The sequence below is a fragment of the Hemibagrus wyckioides genome, linkage group LG16 (genome assembly GCF_019097595.1).
Source record: "Hemibagrus wyckioides isolate EC202008001 linkage group LG16, SWU_Hwy_1.0, whole genome shotgun sequence".
In the NCBI taxonomy this organism is placed as follows: domain Eukaryota; kingdom Metazoa; phylum Chordata; class Actinopteri; order Siluriformes; family Bagridae; genus Hemibagrus; species Hemibagrus wyckioides.
Genome location: NC_080725.1, coordinates 4,773,553 through 4,796,783, shown reverse-complemented (window position 1 = coordinate 4,796,783; position 23,231 = coordinate 4,773,553). Strand labels below are relative to the sequence as shown.

The 23,231-nt window shown below is 39.9% G+C and overlaps 1 protein-coding gene across 33 annotated transcripts in view; it reads left to right on the top strand.

Moving 5' to 3' along the window:
* The first annotated feature begins 833 nt into the window (after positions 1-833).
* picalma (phosphatidylinositol binding clathrin assembly protein a) overlaps positions 834-23,231 on the top strand; it is a 38,138-nt gene continuing 15,740 nt past the window's right edge. For 4 of the 33 annotated variants that reach the window (XM_058411731.1, XM_058411720.1, XM_058411722.1 and 1 more), the window contains exons 1-11: positions 836-1,522; positions 18,502-18,644; positions 19,001-19,076; positions 19,797-19,899; positions 19,991-20,084; positions 20,180-20,291; positions 20,982-21,088; positions 21,291-21,332; positions 22,140-22,151; positions 22,324-22,409; positions 23,002-23,125. In XM_058411731.1, the coding sequence (XP_058267714.1) occupies positions 1,393-1,522; positions 18,502-18,644; positions 19,001-19,076; positions 19,797-19,899; positions 19,991-20,084; positions 20,180-20,291; positions 20,982-21,088; positions 21,291-21,332; positions 22,140-22,151; positions 22,324-22,409; positions 23,002-23,125 (1,029 nt within the window). In that variant the 5' untranslated portion in view covers positions 836-1,392. Of the gene's footprint in view, positions 1,523-18,501; positions 18,645-19,000; positions 19,077-19,796; positions 19,900-19,990; positions 20,085-20,179; positions 20,292-20,981; positions 21,089-21,290; positions 21,333-22,139; positions 22,152-22,323; positions 22,410-23,001; positions 23,126-23,231 lie in introns of all 33 variants that reach the window. The other 29 variants (XM_058411736.1, XM_058411727.1, XM_058411716.1 and 26 more) reach the window with 16 other exon arrangements.

Here is a 23,231-nt window from a genome sequence, read left to right as displayed (position 1 = left end):
ACTAATATAAAAGTCCACAGTTATATGTTTAAACATTGTTTGTTGCTCAATTTCACTAGTTGGAACACTTCTGGCTACTAAAATATTGTGTTGTGCAAACTGACTACACATTGTATCTTATATGCACATATATACTTAAATGTATTAAGTTCTAATAATTTAATTAACGTGCTGTAATTAAAATGGGTTCTGTTGATTTGTCTGGATGCTAGTTTAGCTGATCCGACTCATTTGTAGTCTTTGACTACCATCTAGCGACCGACTGATGACACCATTTGATAAAACGTAGAATGGCAGACTCTTATTTTGACTAGAGGGACTGCAGAAAAAGAAGAGCACGCGCGAGTTGACAAATGAGGCGCAATCAGCGGTTTAGCCCCACCCACTCACCCAATGCAATAACCAATCCGCAGGGTTAATTTATTCTAACTAATTAGTAGGCGGCGTTTCTGGCTGAAATACCGTTTTTCCCCTTCTTTCGTTATAGACGTTTTAAACAGTTTAATGCAATAAATAGATAATAGATATATTAATAATGTTTAAATATTTAGGAAAAAAAATGAATCACCACATCAAGGCAATCCTATTCATATTACAATTAAAAGCATTATTAATAATAACATTATTATTATTATTATATTTCTCATATTGTGTCTGTAGTATATTGTTTTATTCCTAGATAACAGTACGTGTTTTATTTATTTATTTTATTTTATTTATTCATTTTCAGCGCCGAAAACCGCCACAAGATGGCGGATCTCACTCAGACATTGACAATAAATAGGACTATGTAGGGAATGCGGCATCTAGGTATTTATATCTATGGTTACATCGACCACGCGATCCTTGGGATGATCCAGTGAACAGAGGAAATAGGCCCGCCATTTTCCTGCGAGCCTCCGGTCCTTTTAAAAGCCAGCGAGGGGAGGCGAGCCGAAGAGGAGCCAGTCAGAGAGGAAAAGGGGGAAGTTATAAGGAGGAGGGAGAGAAAGACAGACAGATAGATAGGCAGGGAGAGGGTGCATGAGCAGGGGGTTGTGGAGAGAGGACGGTTTTGTAATAGAAGGAGAAAACCTTTGGTATGTAGTTAGTTAGTTAATATCTCTCGCCGTTTTTCTTGTGAGGAACATACGGCGGTTAAAGCTGTAACCAGCTACCAAAAATAAAGCTTTAGCCGGTTAGCTAGCTACAATACTTTCCCCCCTCAGCCGTGTTTCTTTTCTTTCCTTTCCTTTTCTTTTCTCTACTCGTTTTTTTTTTTTTTTAATTTTTAAATTAGTCAGGTGGCGAGGTAGAGTGAACAATATCGAGGGATTACCGTGCCGTTGGATAAAAGCAGTCTGCGTTTTGAGTGCTTTTTTTATTTAGATATATTTATATATAAGTGCTAAAATGTCTGGCCAAAGCATAACGGACAGGATAACCGCGGCGCAGCACAGTGTCACCGGCTCGGCAGTGTCCAAAACGGTGTGCAAAGCGACCACACATGAAATCATGGGGCCCAAAAAGAAACATTTGGACTGTAAGTATTAACCTTAAACAGCACACAGTTGTACATTAACACGAGTGTGTTTGCTTCAGTGTGAGTGATTGTAGTTAGGGGTTACGGGACCGAGGCCTAATACTCATTTTTAGCTAACTAACATCTTAACTAGCTAGCTGTCTAACTTTCCCATGCCTGTCTTCAATCCGTGTTTAAGGTCTTTGCTCCGAGTTTATGATCACCGTTAACCAGCTCAGAGTCCTGTAAGGACTGTAAACACCTCGATAAATAATTAACCACTTTTCAACAACTCTTCTTGATCCACTGCTGTGTACGATCTGCTTAGGATACTTTTCAGTAATTGTAGTATAGTTGACCAGAGGTTTTAAATGGCCTGTCATTACAGTGCTTAAGAAGAAGAAGAAAGCTTGTAAGTTCCCAGATATGGTCAGTCATCATCAGAGATTTTCAAATGTAAAGTGCTCTATGATAATAAGGCTGAAATCAAAATGACATTAGATCTCCAGAAGCAAGGGATAAAGCATAAGACGTGCAAGATATAGGAAAATAATCACAGGTTTTTCTGTCTCCGTTTGATCAACTGGGTGATGAACCGCATTATGTGAACCCCTCAATGACCCCTCAAGTACAACACTGAGGAAATTCTTCTGCCGTCATGTGCAGCAGATCCCTGAATCCAGTCCTGACATGCCGTTATTTGTGCAGGACTACAAAGGCAACATGTGAGCACGATAAGACCTTATTCGGCTTGTCGTACCCAAATGGTTGTTAGGAGCGGCGAAACTAAAATCGTGCCTGAGACGATTCCTTTCAGCATAACACACTATGAAAATCACCACCACTTTTTTTGCATCGTGCCTCCGATTTTCTTCGTACAACAGATGACCCTTGCTGCCTGCTTCATTTTTTCGTTTCCAAACAAAATAGTGACAGCCACATAATCATGTTTTTATTTATTTTCTTGAGAGATTCAGGGATTTGGTAAGCCTGGGTCTCTTCAGGTGTAGCGTGTGTGAGCGTGTATATGTGTACATCCCTGGAACCCGTTCAAGATGTGTGGATGTGTTTGCTGCTAAAAAAAAAAACGCAAAGCTATCCATTCTCAAGACATTGCCGTGTCGGCAAACTTAGTTGCAGCTTTATTTCTGACAAAGTGCTGATGCTGCAGACCAAAAGTTTGGATTTTTTTTTTTCTTTTTTTTTTCCTCCCTGATTTTCTTATTTTAATCATGGCCGATTCCTGCCACCGTGGAGGGGGAACGTGAAGCCAACCATCTGCATCTTTCCGTCAGGATGCACTGTATCACACAATCGACCCACTTCCACATGCATGAAGCTCTCAGATGACCAATGATTGAGAGCTTACCGGCCGGTTTTGGTCTCTTGGACGTCCAGCCACGGATGGCTATTGCATTGTCAGGGTTCTCTTTGGATGATGGGTGTTAGTATGTTAGTATTCTGATTGTCATGCAAAATCTGTTTAGAAACTATAACATATCAGAGCAAGCACATTAATAGACCTGTAGCCAGAAATACTGTGACATGCTCAGGAAATTATTAGAAAATAAAGAGAATTCGACAGTGCTGTTTAAACATTCCCTAATAGCCTGTGCTCAAACTATACACCAATCAGCACTAACCTTCTGAGCACTGACAGGTGAAGTGAATAAGTGGGTGGGATATATTAGGCAGCAAGGGAACATTTTGTCCTCAAAGTTGATGTTAGAAGCAGGAAAGATTGACAAGCGTAAGGATTTGAGCGAGTTTGACGAAGGGCCAGGTTGTGATGGCTAGACCACTGGATCAGAGCATCTCCAAAACTGCAGCTCTTGTGGGGTGTTCCCGGTCTGCAGTGGTCAGTATCTATCAAAAGTGGTCCAAGGAAGGAACAGTGGTGAACCCGTGACAGGGTCATGGGCGGCCAAGGCTCATTGATGCACGTGGGAAGCGAAGGCTGGCCCGTGTGATCCGATCCAACAGACGAGCTACTGTTGCTCAAATTGCTGAAGAAGTTAATGCTGGTTCTGATAGAAAGGGGTCAGAATACACAGTGCAGGATGGGTCAGGGCTGTTTTGGCAGCGAAAGGGGGGACCAACACAATATTAGACAGGTGGCCATAATATGTATATATCAGTTATGCCTGATCGGTGTATTTTATCTATTTATTTGTACATTCTCTAAGCAACTTTCGGATCATCTCGATAGTCTTCTATCAGATTGTATCGTAACTGATGTTTTTGTTCTGCTTTTATAAACATGTAGCGAAAGACAGAACATTACATCTACACTCACTGAGTGCTCCTAGTGCTTTTAGTAGTCTGAGTTGTGGAAGGCACATCAATGGAGTGCTTTACATCTGTGTTATAGTTGTGTTTCAGCTGCCGGGAATAAACGCCTACACCTATTTGACTACTATCTGATGTCAGGGATGCTGTGTTCACCTTTGTTCTGTTTAAAGCTTTGGTTTTGCATTGAATCCTGTAGGGATTTCGTATATATGCTGTCTTTAGAGAGGATCCCACGCACTCTGGAGTTGTATGAACTGTCGTGGGAGAGAATGTAAGGGTCGATTTCGTGCAGTCCCCCTGTTAAACACATTGACATTTTGCTGTTCTTTCTCCTGTATGATCAGCTGAGTGATTAATTACTGATAATGATTGTTTCCTTCACATCATATAGGATACGCAGTTTGTGGCTGATGTAGCAAGTTATTTGTGAACGCTTGTTGATCTTATGTCTCTCAGGAATGGATGTTTATTTTTTTCCTCCTGTAATTATAATATCAGCGTCGGTACTTGTGGGCAGTGGTTTGATTACATATGTTGATGCACTTCCTTTCGAAGCAGGCCTCAAACCAGTTTCAACAATAACGTATGAAATACGGTAAACCTTGGCAAACAATTTAAACGCCTGATTAGCAAACAGAAGTTTAAAGAGAGCTGTGCTTAAACTCTCAAATCTGAACGGTCAGTAACCACACGGTCCGAGGGTAGTTCCTGCTGTGACATGAGCGAAATGTTAATGTCATTGCGTGTGTTTTAATACGTTATTGATTCTGTAGAAAACTGCTGGTTCACAGGGACATGTACAGTGTGCGCTTCACAGATTTGATGCGTTGTTTAACAGAGTAGAGTTGTTGATTTTTCTTGAGTCAGGTGAACATTAAATTTAGGATTCTCAAGTGTCTGTGCTTTTTAAGGGTCACTTTTCCCAGTATAAGAAAGTCACCAAGACTAAGGAGTTTTGTTCTTCTGCTTACTGCTTTTGAGTAAAATGACAAGCTGGTTTTTTTTTTCTGTTTACTTTGAGAGAGAGAGAGAGAGAGAGAGAGAGAGAGAGAAGATGATGATGATGATGAGTGGAAAGTCTGTTAATCATTGCTCTAACCTAAGTGATAACAGGAACTAATTTGTCTCCCAGATGTTCCACAGCATTTAAATTGAACTATAAACCATTAAAATGCTCAACGTGTCATTCGTCTATAAATGTAACATTATCATCTCTGACTGTATTATTAGCAGGACACACTCCGGACCATGCGGTTATACGAAAATAATCCACTTTGGGGTGGTCGATTCGGGTCATGCCACATCACGACGCCTAGACTTATTTTTGTTTAACCGCTTAGTCTGTTTTATGATCTTTCTTATTTGTTTGAACCATGTCTCACTTGTTTCTCACTGTCAGTTTACATGTTATTTTCAGTTTCCTAGAGCAGAAGTTTCCAGCCATCTTGTCTCAGATCGGTACTGGGCCTTGTGTCATTTGTTTCCAGCCTGAGCAGGTTTAATTTTTCCCTCAAAGACAGTAAAACGACAGATATTTTCATCTGTTTCGCAAATAGTTGTCATACTAATGATATGATTACCTGCTAGTATATCTTATAAATTGTTTACAGTGATGCAAAAAGGTATTCCATTTATCGAAAAAAATGTCTCCATGGTCCTGATTTCACACTGTATGTGAAATCCAGGGCCTTAAATCAGTTCCAGTTCTAGTTTCTGTTAAACCTGACTGTTACCTTAGAGTTAAATTTAGACAGGGAACTGTCCTGATCTCTGGACCTCGCATGGAAATGCGGTTTATTTACATCCAGCCTCCTGTTTCCGAGGCTCTGGCGATATGGGGAGATTATTTGTAGCCTTTGCCCTGCAGTAAGATACGTATGATCAAGTATTATGTGCTTCTTAAGCTGATAAAGTAAGTGGACTGCATACCAGACGGCCCTGTAGGACTGGACACAGCTTTACTATTTCAGTTAAAGTTCTGGCTCCACCATGAACTCTATGACCTCCTGACACCGAAGGGCAAACCTGATTTGCTTCTCAAATCTTATTTTTAAATGAATTGCTGCCAATAACGTTGCAAAATACAAGTAACCTGCAGATGATTTATTTAATTACATTTTTTTTTTTTTTGCTTTAATATCTAACAGATTTTGGACTGCAAGCAGACGTGCTTTAAACCTGATGTTTTTATTTGTTTTGTTTTGACTCCGGAAATTACTTCCTGCTTGAAAAGGACATGCGGAAAATCCTATTTGAGCAGTTTGAACGCATTCTGTGTACTTGAATCCCATGCTCTGTAATCTGCAAACTTTCTAAAACAGTGTCCACACAACAGGCGCCTGTGTTACTTTGACGACCGGCGTGGATACGCGTGCAAACGTGACTACAGTCCAAATAGGCAAAGGGAATTTGGTTGCTTGTAATATGCAATGAAAATCAAATTTAATAAAATAAGTCACTTGAGCTGCTGCCATGATGGTGGGGTCTGAACAGACAGCCATACTTTCCCGTTAGTGACTACTGGTGTTGCAGGAAGGTGATGTGGCGCGTAGGTATTTCAGGAGACTTGTTCTGTGCTGGAGTTTCCTTTGGGATAGAAATAGCAATGTGTCTCACCCCTTTCCTGGTTGATTTGTACGTTAGATATGGCTGTGTCTCCCTCCCCTGGTCCTTTTGATTTGGGTTGGGTTTCCGGGGTAGAGGGAACATTCCTCTAAACTTACCCTTATTCCCGAAATGACTGCACAAAAATGCCTGGCAATTCTTTCATACTGAAACTCTGTTGCCGTTCACGTTATCGTCTCTGGCATCACCACATAAACGTTTAATCGGCATGAGCAGCACCTTTTTTTTTTTCTTCTTTTGTTAATCATTCCATATAAAGAAATCTACTACACTTACTGGTTTTCTTGACATTGAGTTAATGAGCTAGGTGAGTCAGTTGAATAAACCTGAACTTCGGACCTGATCAGCTGATTATTTTTTTTTTATTTTTTTTTTTATTATTATTCCCCCCCCCCGAAAGATGACGTCCCTCAGAGATTGTCCGGAGTGCATCATACATTTGGTGTTTCAGAGAAATGCTGCCCTCGCATGGAATGAGTCCTGTCATGTAGTTAAATCATGTACCTGCTGTTTGCTTTTATAATCCAGAAGATGGTTGGCCTCGTATCCAGTTCACCTACAAATATTTCCTTATGCCAGTAACATTGATGTGCCTGTGGACTTTATATGGACGCTGACGTTTCGGTAGGGAATAAAGTCCACAGGAGCGTCAGAGTGGGCTGAAACACCAGACGTTATCCCAGTTTGCAGCAACTCCCAAGTGTTTCCACAGTGCAATTCTTTGTCCCTTGTTCTGCTCTATTTACAGACAGATGGCTTGTGTTTTTCGGGAATGTAAGGAATTATGTCAAGGGCCTCACCTGAACCATGACGTGAAATAAATTCCAATATTTGCGTGATATTATGATCAAGGACAAGACTAAATTGGTTCAGTATGTAAAAACACCTTGTCTGTAGCGATCTGGAAATATGCACGTGATGGTTTACTGTTTTGTTTGTGACTTGTATTCGGAAACACTCGCACATTTTGCACTAAACAAAGGTGCACAAAGGTCTTTTCGGTATATCGTGTTGAATAAGCCTTATCTCACAGTTTAATATTGACATGACAAACATTGCTCACATAATCTCAGCAAAAGATAAAATCATATTACAACACAAATAAAAGTTATAAATAAAAATGTAGCCTCGTGAAGTACATTGTTAGCACATGTATACATTTAATAATGTACTGTAATAGTGGTGTCGGGTCAGAACCCGGGAGAAAACTTGCTTCATAGATCATCTCTGATGCATCAAGCAGAAAAGAAGTGCATGGTGACAGACAGGTGCCAGCAACCAATCGGATGAGTGGAAGAATAAGAGTGTGTGGGTGTCTATCTGCTAGGAATGAGCGTCTGCTATTATACTTGTCATGGAGCCATTTTTCCTTGCTGAATCGGATGCTAGCATGGAACTTGTATTCTTAGCCAACTCCTGATGTCTAACAGACTGTTTTTCATGAAGTGTATTTAGTTTAGCAATTTTGTAACACTGTCCTTTTGATAGATATTTATATTCTGGTCTGTTTCAGCTATTGTGTTAACCTAGACCAGATAAGGGCTAATGGACAGTTTAGTATGTCCACCTCATATGTACAGCATTTAAAATGGACCCGTGTCTTTTGTATCTTAAATTGGATTATTTTGGACTTCTGTGAAACCCACTGCAACAGCACCACTAGTGGTTATAAGACAATGATATGAATGCACACGGGGATAAACATTCCCAATCCACCACGGGAGAGTTATGAAGCCCATCTGTGACGAGTCATGTCAGGTGAAGGCGTTGAGTGACAGTCCTCTTAGATTTTTCAGTCCGCTTCAAAGACGCAGCCATAACACCTCATCAGTAGTCATGTTACACGCTCGGTCGGCGGGGTAATGAACACCAGCGAGGTGGATTATTTACTCCGTCATCCTTGTGCCACCTGATATGAGTTTGGAGAGGAAATTAAAAGGTGATATCACATGAACACCTTGCCAGTCATAGTACAAATGACACAAAAGGACAAGTGACAACTTGAAATTTGATGTTTTATAAGTCAAAAGTTTACTGTGTTTGTTTTTCTGAGGCATGTCGTGCATTACAAATTTGAAACACTAAAAAGAAATGGCTAATGCAGCTCCTTTTTATAGCGCGGGTGTGATTCTTTGCCCCAATATTATCCTGATGATGTAAAAGTTTCATTCTCCTGATTTTAGCCTCCCATTCAGCATCCCCTGCAGACTCTGCACATAACACTCCAGAGAACCTAAAGGAATAACGATAGGAGCAGATCATTATATCTTTAGAGCTGTAAATACTTGGGAAACCTGTGGTTTTGGAGATTACATTAGCACTAACAGGTGAAGTGAATAAGACTGATGATCTCCTCATGGCACCTGTTAGTGGGTGGGATATATTAGGCAGCAAGTGAACATTTTGTCCTCAAAGTTGATGTTAGAAGCAGGAAAAATGGACAAGTGTAAGGATTTGAGAGAGTTTGACGAAGGGCCAAATTATGATGGCTAGACCACTGGATCAGAGCATCTCCAAAACTGCAGCTCTTGTGGGGTGTTCCCGGTCTGCAGTGGTCAGTATCTATCAAAAGTGGTCCAAGGAAGGAACAGTGGTGAACCGGCGACACGGGGGTCATCGGCGGACAAGACACATTGATGCATGTGGGGAGCGAAGGCTGGCCCGTGTGATCCGATCTAACAGACGAGCTACTGTTGCTCAAATTGCTGAAGAAGTTAATGCTGGTTCTGATAGAAAGGTGTCAGAATACACAGTGCATGATAGGTCATAATGCTATGGTTATACACCTGATTGGTGTATATTGACTGCAGTCATCAGATTAATCTGGATGGATGCAGCCCAAACCACTTTACAGCAAGTTTCTGTAAAGCTAAGTCAGGGTTTAGTTATCATAAATCACAGTAAAAATATCATATGATTCATTGTCTTACTGGTGAAAATATGCTGCTGCTTTTTTCTTTGTAATGCACAGTAAAGCAGATTTACCACCTATATGTCCGTATAGCCCAGTATACAGTATCTACACAATAATCACCCCAGCCCTATTCCGGGAAACAGAATTATGTTGAAAAATTTCGTAGACAATGCCAAGTCCTGAAATTCCCTCCTGTAAATAGCTCAGAGGAATTATTGTATATTTCCTGCTCTTTCTCGGTTACGTCAGAGATTACATTGAGCTGTCTGTGTGGTGAACACAGATCACATGTAATTCTGTGTAAGCAGACTCGATTGGATTTCTGTGGCTAACTAACTCTGTCATATTGCTTAGTTCTGATGCATGATGGACACTGCTAAGCATTTGCATGCACCAATATTTAATTTCTCATGTTACAGTAATTGCATGATTTACAGTTTCACAATATTGTGTTTATGCTGCCTGTCAGGTTGCATTACACGAGCTAACAATGTTTGATCACTGGACTTCTGCTAGCCATCAGCCATCTGGTATTTTGAACCTGACGAGAAGAATGATGTGTGTGTGTGTGTGTGTGTGTGTGTGTTGATTGTTGGAAAATTGCACTACTGGGACACACCTAGTTGCGACTAAGACACGGGTACTTGTGATGGGAAGCCGAGGTTCTGGGCAGTCACAGCTGTTTTTATATGAATTATGAAATACAGCCGGCTCTTTGTGCTTCATGTTAGGTCGTCGTGCATGCTGCAATTAACCTTCATTTGCATATTCTTCCTGATATTACCAGGAAGGTGGATGTTTTAGTCCTTCGCTTGTTTGTGCAGTGCAGTGAGCGGCAGCTTTAGTGACCCACAGATTTGAATAATTCAAACCAGGAGAGAGGGAGTCTTTACTTTGTGTGTTTACTTTGTTACATGGTTACACTGGTGCTAGCAGTTGAAAAACATTTACTAGTGTAAAAGAAAATTTATTAGCAAACAGAAGAAACAAAATTTAATACACTATATTGCCAGATGTTTTGGGACACCCCTCCAACACCTGAATTCAGTGATTTGTTTTTCAGGGGTTGGGCTCGGCCCCTTAGTTCTAGTGAAAGGAACTCTTAATGCTTCAGCATACCAAGACATTTTGGACAATTTCATGCTCCCAACTTTGTGGGAACAGTTTGGTGATGACCCCTTCCTGTTCCAACATGACTGCACACCAGTGCACAAAGCAAGGTCCATAAAGACATGCATAATGAGTTTGGTGTGGAGGAACTTGACTGGCCTGATAGAATACCTTTGGGATGAATTCGAGCGGAGACTGCACACCAGACCTTCTCGTCCAACATCAGTGCCTGACCTCACAAATGAGCTTCTAGTGGAATGGTCAAAATTTACCATAAACACACTCCTAAACCTTGTGGAAAGCCTTCCCAGAAGAGTTGAAGCTGTTATAGCTGTAAAGGGCGGGCCAACTCCATATTACATTCATGTGCATGTAAAGGCGGACGTCCCAAAACTTTTAGCAACATGGTGTATTTTAAAAAGATATTTTATTATTATACTAAGGAACAATTGTCCCAACCCCTGTCTGTTCTAATTGCGGTACACAAACCTAACACTCATTATTGTCCAATTCTCATCTCAATATCTAACAAGCTTTATATATCAAGCCTTTTTGTATCCAGGAGCACGTTTAACTCCACTGACTTAATGAATGTTATCTAAATGTGGACAGTAATATTTTGAGTATTTATTTAAGACACTGAATTTTATATTTAATCAAATAACGTCTGTTTAAAAGCTAAAGATTGCTGTGTGAAAATCCCAAAAGATGATCCTCAAACAAGTACACGGTCAACACCGTGATAAAGTTTAAGATAGTTTTCCCTCGTTCTAATGTTTGATGTGAATATTAAGTGTTTAAGCTCTTGCATGATTATTATGTATTGCGTTGCAGCCACTTGATTGGCTGATTTAGATCAGTTCATGTACAGGTGTTCCTGATAACGGGGCCGGGGTTTGTGTGTGGATCTGGTTTGTCAGCTCTGCTCTTGCTCCACCGTTGTATCAATCAAAACAGTATTGCGTCGGAGAAGATTGAGAGTGGGAAAAGTTTATTTCTAAAAATCTATAATGCTGGTAGTTTTTGCCACCTGTAGAGCAGTGTAGTACGACTTTGTGTGCTCCTTCATGCCTGCTTGCTTGCATTAGCTCTCACGATCATACTACCTTGTGATTCTCAGCGGGCTTGAACTCGCAATGGTGCCATGTTACACAGCACAGCTGTTGGTGAGAGATGTGTCTTGCCTTCTAGACACAGAGCGATCCCTAGACAGCTGTGCCGATCACACAAACTCGAAAACCTGCAGAGAGATAAGGTTATGCTGTCCTACTTAACTGCTTCTGCCCAGTGATAACAGAGAAATAGGCCATAAATGTGAAGCTATCGACTCATTACGAGTTGCACCATACTTGTGTGAGATCTGCTTCGAAAACTGAGGCAGGCGGACGGAGTGGAGAAAAGTGGAGACCGTGAGCACATGGCACTCATTATGTGGAGGAAAGAAACGGATTTGAGTGTGAACTTCAGCTGAAACTTGTGATTACTATGAAGTAGAGGGGTTTAAGGTCACGTTTTTTTTTTTGTTTTTTTTTTAAACACGTCTGATTATAACTGACAATTAGTGATCACCTCCCTCCTATTTACTTTATCCCTAACTCATGCTTATTAGGATATGAGGAGTGGCTACTCCTTGCTAGTTTAGCACTCTTTGCACTTCTGCTATGAAGTAAAGAGCAGAAAATGGGAGTCTGGGATGAACCCAGTGAGCCTGACACAAATAAGAAAAAGGGCTTCCTGCATTCTTTTACATTGTCAGCTATTCTAAATCTAAACACTCAAAAGGAAGTCGTTACTTAAATCGGTGAAAAAATGTCGGGACATGATTAAACATGAGATAGTAGTGATTATAGGATGCAGTGCCATTAAGATCGGTCTAAAGAAGGAAAAATCTGATGTCGGCCTTTCAAAACGCAAGCTGTATCATACAACATGGTTTTTACAGGAAACGAGGAAAGAGATGCCTTAAGAAGGAAATGTTGACAGAGCTAGGACTTGGATTGTGGCGTGTCATTGATGTGGATCTGTAAACTGCAATTTCTTAATTACACGATAAAATAATAGGACTAGCTCCATTTAGTGACTTACAGCTGCTACTATGATGTGAGTTCTGTCACGGTCACCAATCTCCACTTTCTGTCATTGAAAACATTTGAGTAGTTACTCAAGGGTGGTCTGACAATTTTATCTCCGTACATCTGGGGGGGGCGTCTGTGAATTTACAAGCAGATGTTGCCTCTTGTGCCGTGTACCGCTACACATCATGCTAAATTGTATGTGGAAAATTGTAATGAAATGAATGCTTCAAAAAAGTCTCTCAAATTACTTTGCCTGCATAATATCTATTAAGTTAGCCTATTAAATTCAAAAGAAAGTTAAGCCAACTGAATGAGTAAAAGGCTCTAGTTATATGAGAGTTAGCCTGTTTGTTTATTCTGGAATCAGTCACATCACCATTTCCAAGAGTTCATAAGAAAACAACCCTGCTAGAAAGTCACCTTAGTTCTTAGTCCTTAGTTCTTAGTTTTTTTTTTTTGAACCCACAATCAGGAAGTTCTAACATATTGCGCTTCGTTTGATTTCACATTCCCATGTTTTAAAGGACGGCTAAAATCCTGAAAGCTTTCTGATGTATATTTTCGTCGTGTCTCTGAAGTAGTTCTGATGGAAATATAAGGTTAGATTTCTACACTGGGCTTTTCTTATCTTAGTAGCACTGAAATGCATTGTGTTTATATAATAATATTCTGCTGAATGTGCTTTAATATTTAATGAGTTTCCATGGACAAATGAAAAGGTGACTACTGTAACAACATGCGGTTATCCTGCTGTTTGTATATTAAGGCACCACATTGACTCTGTACTTTTTACTAAGCTATTTTGGGTTGTCATGTTTGAGTAAAAAATCATACATTCTATGTTTTCACAAAGCATAGCCCAGAGTATTTAATCGATAATTCTATGTGTACCACTGAGCGTCCAGTCAATCCATGTAGCCAGGCAAACTTCTTTCTACTCATTGTTTCTTAGGGAAGCTCCAAATTTATTCTGCATCCTCAACTCTTCCTGTGGCCTTTTTTGGCAGTATGAGCCGCACTTTGCCCCCATCTTTTCAATATAAACTTGTATATTTATAGCTATTCCTTTTTACGTCATCGAGCCAGACAGTCACGCATTACGCTACACTGAGCCACTGTGGTTTAGATATTGATAGGAAGAGTAGTACTCAGATGGGAAAATCCTTACTAGTAATAAAACAAACATACGTCACTATTTGCCTTGAAGAGTCTCTTGCTGTTGACCTATAAATTTTCTCCCAACTGATGTTAGTTAATGAGGCAGAGAGAACCTTCCTCATTATCCTCATTCACCCTCTATGATCTCACTCGGCTCAGGGGACACACAGGAGTGTTCCCCTTCTAATACTTTTCTCTCACTTGCTCTCAATAAAAAGCCCATCTTTTTAAGGAGGGAGTCTATGCAGATATGCGCTGCTGATGCTGGCACTGACCGTCTTTCCATGTCTGCATCTCTCAGCATAATAGCGCCCATGGACGTCTCACTTTGCACTCCAACACTCTGCCCACTCGGCTGTGATTGGAATGTTCTCGGTGCTGAACTGTCTTTTTGACACTTCAATCCATGAGCATAATTCGGCTGAATAAATGCTCCTTTTGCTTATGACTGATGATTGTTTCCTATGTAAAGCTCTCAACACCGAGTACAATTTGAGTGACTAGAACAATTTTGTGTGTGTTAGACGTCCTCAAACTGAGATTTCTATTCACGGGGTCATCATGCATGAAGCTGAAATTAAAGGCTTTTTTGTGTAGTAGCAGTAGTAATTAGTTTTTTGGTATATCTAACACTGGGTATGGTTTAGGGGATGTGCTTGCATTAGTTTAGGAAATGGCTGTACCCAGACTTGCTTTCTTCTTTTTTTTTCTTCTTCCTTCATTTGTTTGTTTAGGAGAATGCCAGACTTAGTCATTGTGGTTCTTTTTTTACCTTGCCTTTCCCCCCTTTTTTGGTCATACCCTTTTTTTAACGTAAAAAGAAATGCTTTGGAACACTAAACGATCATTTGCAAATATTTTCTGGGATAGAGGAGGCATTGAAAGGATAATAAGCAAACTATTTCGATTGAGAAATTTCACATCTGTGTGCTAAAGCTTTTGAATTATATAATCAAATATTTATATTTTATTGTATTATATTTATAACCGAAGTAACGTGTAACCTGTACTGTAGACCGTATCAATATTGGCTATAATTTTCTTATTGATTTGAACAGTAGCTTGCTAATGTGTACGCATTGCATGTTTGTTTCTCATTCTCTCTGGAGGAATTTTTTTATTTTATTTTCGTTGTATTTTTATGAGCTAATTTCAGTTTTTATGGATTAATTCAGCATCCTGTTACGAGCTATAGGATGCTCAAGGCATCAACATACTGATGCAGTTTTTATTCCCTGCCTTTAACAACAGGGCCATGTCATTCCATTTCCTTATAAGCAGCATTGACTGACCTTTTGATCCTGCTGCTGTTCTGGCCTCTCCTTGAAAAAGAGACTGACCATAATAGTAACAAAAAGCTTATATTCTGATCCCCTGCCAAAACAGTCTCGTAATCAGTTCAGCCTCACCTGCACGCATCACCTCTACTTGCGTGATCAAAGTCAGGGACACAGCAGGAACAGACCAGTAAACCATGTCTAATGAAGAACACTGTGGTGTTCTACCCCAGTGCATGTAGTCAGATTTAGAAAATCTAAAGAAATGGGTTAGCACTCTAGAATTAAAAAATCTAAGCGAGGATATCTCTGATACTTTCTCGACTGCCTTTCTGTGTAAGTGATAAACGGATACAGAGCCAAGTCTTAATAGTTAAATATAGATTTTTAACATGTGCCATATCTCTAAATATGAAGCTGTTTTCATTCAGAGCAAGTTTGCTAAACTTTTCCATGTTTTTTTCTTTAAAATTGGATTTAAGAGACGATATTAATGTGACCCCCAGTTCGGTTCCTCATATGCAGTATGTTTTTGAGTCGTCCATCCATTTGTCTGAAATAAGTCTTTCTATAATAAGATATACTCAGAATGGTGGAATAAGGAAAAATATCCACTGGCCAACAGTTCTGCAGATGGATATGTCTTATTTATGAGCGCAATCAACAGAGAATGGCCAGACAATACAGATCAATCATCACTTGAATGCCGCAGGCTAGCTGAGTGTTGTTACTGACCATCGGCATCCCTTAATGGCCACAATTTACAATGTCCGAATGGCTACTTCTTGGTAATACATCATGTCACGGAGCAAAAAGTCATTTCAAACATGCCGCTGAGATCAGTGTTCATCAATGGCTTTCCCAGTCACCCAGATCTGAATCCAGTAGATCGTCTTTGTGATGTGGTAGAACAGTAGATTCACTACAGGAAATATCTACAGGAATTGTAATGCAATTGTGTCAATATCCCACTCCATAGTAGTGTAGAGTTACTAATAAAGTGTTATGCGAGTAGTTTTTCTTTAATAGCTTCCTTCCTGTTTGTCATCCAGAGATGTTACTTACACATTCATTTTAATTAACATTATGGCTAGCTGTGTCTGGTCTTAGATGCTAGACCAGCTCTGCTAGTGTTGATGTTGATATTATTGAAGTGTAGTCTAGCATTTCTGTAATGGAAAGGAAAAGTAAAAGAACAAATAAGAGATATATGATTTACGTCTGTCTACTGCACTAATGGACGATTTGGACTCGCTGAGGCTGAAGGCGATCAATGAAGTCATGTCTCTCTGCTCTGCCAAGTAGGGGGGCTGGTCACCTGACTCAGAAGCAAGCTTAGTCATGTGGTGATCACATGAGCTAGCACAGACTGTGTGGCAACTAGATTTCATTGACCTTAGAGTTGTACATTGTGATCAGGCATAATATCTGTGCACAGCAGATAAGTGTGCTGGCATGGTCAGCAAATGGGAAGACTAGCTCTCCTTCTAGCTATGCATGTGCAGTTTCTCACAGTTTTTCTTGGTCCTTTCAGATTTTGATCTATAGTAGAAGTCTGTGTATGTGTACAGGAGGGTCTTGGCTCTCAAAGGCCCTTTGTTTTCATATAGTTAACTGCTTTGTGCAGCTTTAAATAGTTTAATGTGGCTTAAGAAGGAAAAGGTGCTCAGTGGCCCACCTATACCCTCCCATCCCATATAAAAACAAATACACCTTTCACTTGAAAAGAAATCGATCAAATCATTATCGCAAAGCCATCATGGCGCTACTGTAATTATTCTTTTAGGTACATAACATAATTGTTATGCTTTCTAACAGTTATGCTGCTTCATTTCACTATTACACTTTAGTCATGATACAATGGCTCACCAGGTCCAACCCAGCACACATCGATCACAAAGGGACTGTGTAAAAGAGTTTACAAAAGTAGTTAGGGTGCCAAATTGCATTCACTGAAATGCTTTTCTCATATTATGTAAAATGGTCTGAATATGAATAATCATGCATGCTGCTGCAGGTTACTTTCTTGCACCTCGTAAGAGCTAATGAATGGAGCCATATGGGAATTTTAATATACTGTTATTTTAATATAAGCTCTTGGGTACTCTTATTCTGAAAAGCTTCATAAAGGAGACTGTATATTAACGAGCTCCCGTGATTCATTTTAGGTCATAAGGGACCTTTCAATCTCTCACAATCACTCGTTACACACCCTTCCACACTTTCACTTTGCTATGGAGCTAAGCCAAACGGTTCCTAAAGCACAGCACATCACCGTGTCTCTCACAAGCTTGGCACAGCACATCCTTTTCAATGTACACACTAAAAAACTGTTCCAACAAATAATCACTTGGTTTATCACATGGATGTCACTTTACTTTTCTTATAGTGCTTATAGCTTGTCACTAATTATACACACTGCAGATGTAATTTAACTTGAGAGTATAACCTGAGATATATATACAGCTCTGGAAAAAAATGAGACCACTGCCCAATCTCCAGATTTGAACCCTATTGAAAACCATCAAGGAAAGCTGAGCTGTCTGCTTTTTTTTTGCAAAAAGAGTGGTATAAAGTTCCCCAACAGCAATGTGAAAAACTGGTGGAGAGCATGGAGCCAAAACGCACGCAAATCGGGATTATTCCACCAAATACTGATTTCTTAATGTTATTTAGCCAAAGCATTAACACAATTTGTTTAAAAATTATTTGCATTTTGTTTTATTTGAGTTATTAAAGCTCTGCAAAGAAACTCTTTGAATTTCAATTTTGAAATTGAAGAATTTTGCAGTGGTCTCATTTTTTTTTCCAGAGGTAGGAGAGCGAGAGAGTGAATAAGACTGATTATGTTAGAAGCAGGAAAAATGGACAAGTGTAAGGATTTGAGCGAGCTTGATGAAGGGCCACATTGTGATGGTTAGACCACTGGATCAGAGCATCTCCAAAACTGCAGCTCTAGGGCTGTTTTGGCAGCAAAAGGGGGGCCGACACAATATTAGGCAGGTGGTCATAATCTTATGTCTGATTGGTGTACAACTATATGGTACTATATAGCTAATATTCTAAACAAATGCAAATTTATGAATAAATGTATTCAGCTCCTGATAAAGAGGAATACAAGCCATGTATCTAATGTGACCGACTAGAGCTGCACTGTGAAAGGGGATGTTAAAATGCAACACAGTTAATCATATTCTTGGCATTTGCATCTTACAATCTATTAAAGTAGTTCTTTAGTAGTTTAATAGTAAAAGGGTAAATAACATCCAACAATCTAGCTCTGCCTGGTCCTCTTCCAGCTCTTCCCTTACCCTCCTCTCTCTTTCTCTGTTCTTCCTCCTGTGGGACATTAATAATTAAAAATGTTTGGCGTTTTTTTGTAGGACCAAATATATTCGGGTACTCCGCAGTACACCTGGGCATCCCTCATGATTGTGAAACATTGCCTTAAAGTTTTAGAGTTGTTATTGTGGGCTTATGAATCTCAGCTTGTACATAAGCACAACCACAATTTGTCTTGGTAACACATCTGTATCTCTGTCTCCTCAGATCTGATTCAGTGTACAAACGAGATGAATGTGAACATCCCTCAACTGGCGGACACGCTGTTCGAACGGACCACCAACACCAGCTGGGTGGTCGTGTTCAAATCTCTCATCACCACGCACCACCTCATGGTCTACGGCAACGAGGTCCATAATATACACACGCATGCTCCAGGACATAAGCAATATCGACGCATACGCAGTATTTAAAACAGATTTTTGTTTCGTAGATTTATTCGGTTTTGTTCACAAGTGTATGCTTTTATTCATGTACTATTGCTGATGATGGTCTTTGGAAGTCTCTCTAGGATTAGTTTAGCTTGTTTTTTTCTTTCCACATTGGCTTATTCCATAATATACAGCATTTTTGCCCTTTTAAATCATTTAAATGGCTCTAGTTCAGGTCTTCTCATAGTTCATTTTCAGTGCAGTTGCCATTTTTACAGTGTATCTGACCTTTTTTACAGGGATGAATAACTAATTTCTTTCACTTTTATTTACAGAGATTTATTCAGTACCTGGCTTCCAGGAACACATTATTCAACCTCAGTAATTTTTTGGACAAAAGTGGCTTACAAGGTAGGTGCTTTCAAGCTCAGTTTTTGGATCAATAGTGGAGTTTACATACTGTTTTACTGCAGAAATGTAGATAAAAAGGCCAAAATGAAAGCTTGAATCGAATTAATGAGCAAATGTAACAGAGTGAGAAATGAGATTTTTCTCATGTGTATTCAAAAGACAGAAACAAACACTGTCTTATCTTGTAGTCTTTTGATTGTCATTCAGCTTCTCCTTTTTCAAAACAGTCAGTGCTGATTAAAAATGCACAGTGACCAACACATTAATTTCTTTGTCAAGTTTCTGCCAAAGAAATGGATGTAAATATGCCCACTAATGCTAATCAGTAAGGCAGTGGTGGGATCTCTCGCTATTCTCTCTCTCTCTCTCTTTCTACTTTCCCACTCCCTTATGTGGCATGTGGAGCAGCACGGCTGAAGTTGAGCTTAAATAAAGCACTCATGGGTTTATTTACCCAAGGCTTTTCCCATGTTAACAGGGGATGGCTAGCCGTCAGCACTCATTCAGGGTTAAAAACTCTCAAGCAATTCTGGCATGACCTTCTATAAAAGTCTTGCTTAAAGATTTTAGACATAATTAAATTTGTTCTAGTGGTAGATTAATCATCTGGCACTATACCTGGTGCCTTTTTTTTTCTTTTTCTTTTTTTTCGTCTACACGTATACTAAAGGTTATAACTCTTGGGTTCAGATCATCACTGTTTCATTTCTCTCTTTCCAGGCTATGATATGTCCACATTCATCCGGCGGTATAGCCGTTATCTTAACGAAAAAGCTGTGTCCTACAGACAGGTTGCTTTTGACTTCACTAAAGTAAAGAGGGGGTAAGAGAATTTTCCTTTTACACCTACATCTCGGTAATAAAATGTTAGATTGTGTTATGATATGGAATATTATGTATTTATTCACTTCTAGGGCAGATGGTGTTATGAGAACCATGAACACAGAGAAGCTGCTGAAGACCCTCCCCATCGTTCAGAATCAGATGGACTCGCTTCTCGACTTCAATGTGAGTTGGTTGGGGTTTTTGCTTTTTGTTTTAAACGGTTGAAATATCAGAATTGGTTTACTATAGTTTGATCCATATTTTATGTCCCTGAACAGGTAAATGCAAATGAACTCACAAATGGAGTAATCAATGCTGCCTTCATGCTCTTGTTTAAAGATGCCATCCGGCTATTTGCTGCTTACAACGAAGGGATCATCAACTTGCTCGGTAAACAGTTTCTGCCCTCAAGGGAACTTGCATGTATTGTGCTGGGCCTCTGCATTATGTTGACTTTGCCCTATTTTCCTACTCCATCATTTCCTGGTAAAGAAACCTTTGAGCCCTGCATTGACCTGCTCTGGTGCATTGCCACCAGTTCACTTGAGCAGTGTACTTTGAGTCATCATCCTACTTTTGAGCCGGAGGCAAAGGCATGAGAAAGGCTCCACTTTATGGCAGCCACCCATAATTACGACTCTCTTGATAGTCATTCACATAATAACAGTTATAAGCCTGGGTTATTTAAATAATCTGCAATTACATTACTTTATGGAGTTTTGATTTGGGTATTAATTTTGTGTGAAGCACGTACAGGGTTTAATGCATTTGGAAACGACTTTAAGAATCTTGAGAATTTGGAAGTGTCAACCGCTTTGTCATTTTGGTTGATGTTTATTATGGCTGGGTAAGCGGTTACAGAGGATTGCAGAGTGTTTGTCATAAACAAAAGAGAATAAGTTGGTAGTTTGTGGAGAATGGCAGTTGGGTGAGACATGATTTTGCATCAAGGCCTGAGGACAAATGTCACAAAACACCTGGGTTGTGTGAAAACCACTGAAGTAGAGCTTCTTTCTTCTTTTGCGTCTATGTGGATTTCAGACTGTAAATAACTTTTATCCACTTCACTGTATTACACAGAAAAGTACTTTGATATGAAGAAAGCCCAGTGTAAAGAAGGACTTGACATCTACAAGAAATTCCTCACCCGTATGACAAGAATCTCAGAGTTCCTCAAAGTTGCTGAGGTAAGTGTATAGTTTCTATATTTAGAGCATTATCTGTTATCATTGCAGATTTGGGCTAGTTGATTATTCTCATCACACTAAAATGTAGTGCACTGTTAGTCTTGCTACAAGGTGCACTAGAAGGTTCATGCAGAAATTCAGAGCAAATGATATTTGTTTGTACCATGACAAATGTCGTTCTCCCTCTGATCTCAACTCGCAGCAAGTGGGCATTGACCGAGGTGATATTCCAGACTTGTCTCAGGTAATTATTCAACACTATCAACACTAAATATAGTGATACTGACCTGTTTGTCCTGCCTGTGATCTTGATTGCAGTATGAGCTCTCTAACCTCTACTAACCCATGCTGTGTCTAAACCAAACACACGCAACCCTTCTCTCCTCATTAATGCCTGTTAGCCAAAATGTATCAGTCTCTGCATGGCTAAATCATTCGTAGTCATCTGTAGTATTATACTAGTCAGATTGACTAAAATTAAAATGCATAGATATAAAAGTGCCAGAATTGCAGTCTGGTTAAAAGGCACAATCTTAAATAAAGTGCACACTTCCTTACCCCAGCATGGTGCAGCCTCAGCCCAGTGCATGCAGTGTCTTCTGCATGTTGCTGATGGCAAAATGCCTCGCATTGTTTGCTCTCTTTCTCCTTTGTTCCTGAACAAAACACATACAGTTTTGTTGTTGTAAAAGCAGGGTATGCCACATTGTTTTTCCAGAAACCTTTCTATTTTAAATGATTTTCACATAGCCTCGTTAAAATAGCCTCGAGTTGAAGAACAGTTGTAGTCTTTACACAGACAGAGAGAAGAATGAGCCTAGTAAACAGGAGTAGAGCCCCTTTTGCGGTTTGGTTTGGATAACAAAAGCTACATTTATTTAAAGACCTATATAAATAGAGTTAAGCTTATATTGTTCAGTTTAACTGCTTTGGTTGGTTCAGATAATTTCAATGCCTGTATCTTCAGTCTTATTCTTTGAAATGCACTTCTTCAATTTTGTCAAACTACCACCTTTATATTCTGTATCTTTCCTTATCTTTCCGTTTTCAGTTTACGGTCTGTGTAAGTATCTGCACCTCCCTCTATTTTTGCCCCACTGATTGATGCTATCTTGTTCCCTTTGTGGTGATTAAGTATTATGCATGCTCACCGAGGTGTGTATGTCAGTAAGAGTGACGGTATGTACACATTTGAGAGAGAATCTCACTAAAATAATTAATCTTCCACTTTCCAGGCCCCCAGTAGTCTCCTGGATGCACTGGAACAGCACTTGGCATCACTAGAGGGAAAAAAGGTGAAGGACTCGACGGCAGCCAGCAGGTACAGTGACCTACATGAACAACTTTGCTTTTCGGGCCCCCACCAGGCTGTGGTGCCCAGGTACCAAATTTAGCGTGTGTATGAGATTTTCTGGATTGATGTGTGTGGTGTGAGGGTGACTAGACGAGCTTTGGGCCTGGCAGAGAGCCAGGCTTTATTGAACTGTTGAATGAGTTCAGATGTAGATGGCAGATGTCCCTGTCGTGTTTTGGGGCAACTGATAGCCTTCAGTGGTTTTGTATGCTCACACAGAGCAGTTTGTTTTGTACTGAACTGGGTCACTGCAAAAATTGATAGATTTCTGACCTTTTTCTCTTTAAATGACGTCTTCAGAAGCGGTATCTGCTGAGTTGCATTTGTGCAACAGAATAAATTGTCTAGTTTCCACCGAAATCTTTGCTAGCACTGACATTTTGGAGGATAACTTGGGTCAAAGTTTATTGTTGTGGGGGGAAACATTAAACCTTATCTGCTTGTGTGCTATGGGCCAAGGAAGCCCATTTCCAGCAACACAGCATCTGCTACTGGCATCATTATTAGGATCTTTTCTCATTCTGCCATTCTTTTTTTTCTGTCTGTTTTTTTTTTATAGGGCAAGCACACTGTCCAACGCAGTGTCCTCTCTGGCAAACACAGGCATATCTTTCACCAAAGTGGATGAGAGAGAAAAACAGGCAGCCCTAGAGGAGGAACAAGCTCGTTTAAGATCCCTTAAGGTGTGTTATGATGTTCTCATAGCTGGTCACAAGAGCACACAACAGTTACGTTATACTCGCAAAGAATTAATACAAGTGCCCCTATACCCCCAGTAGTGAACTGTTG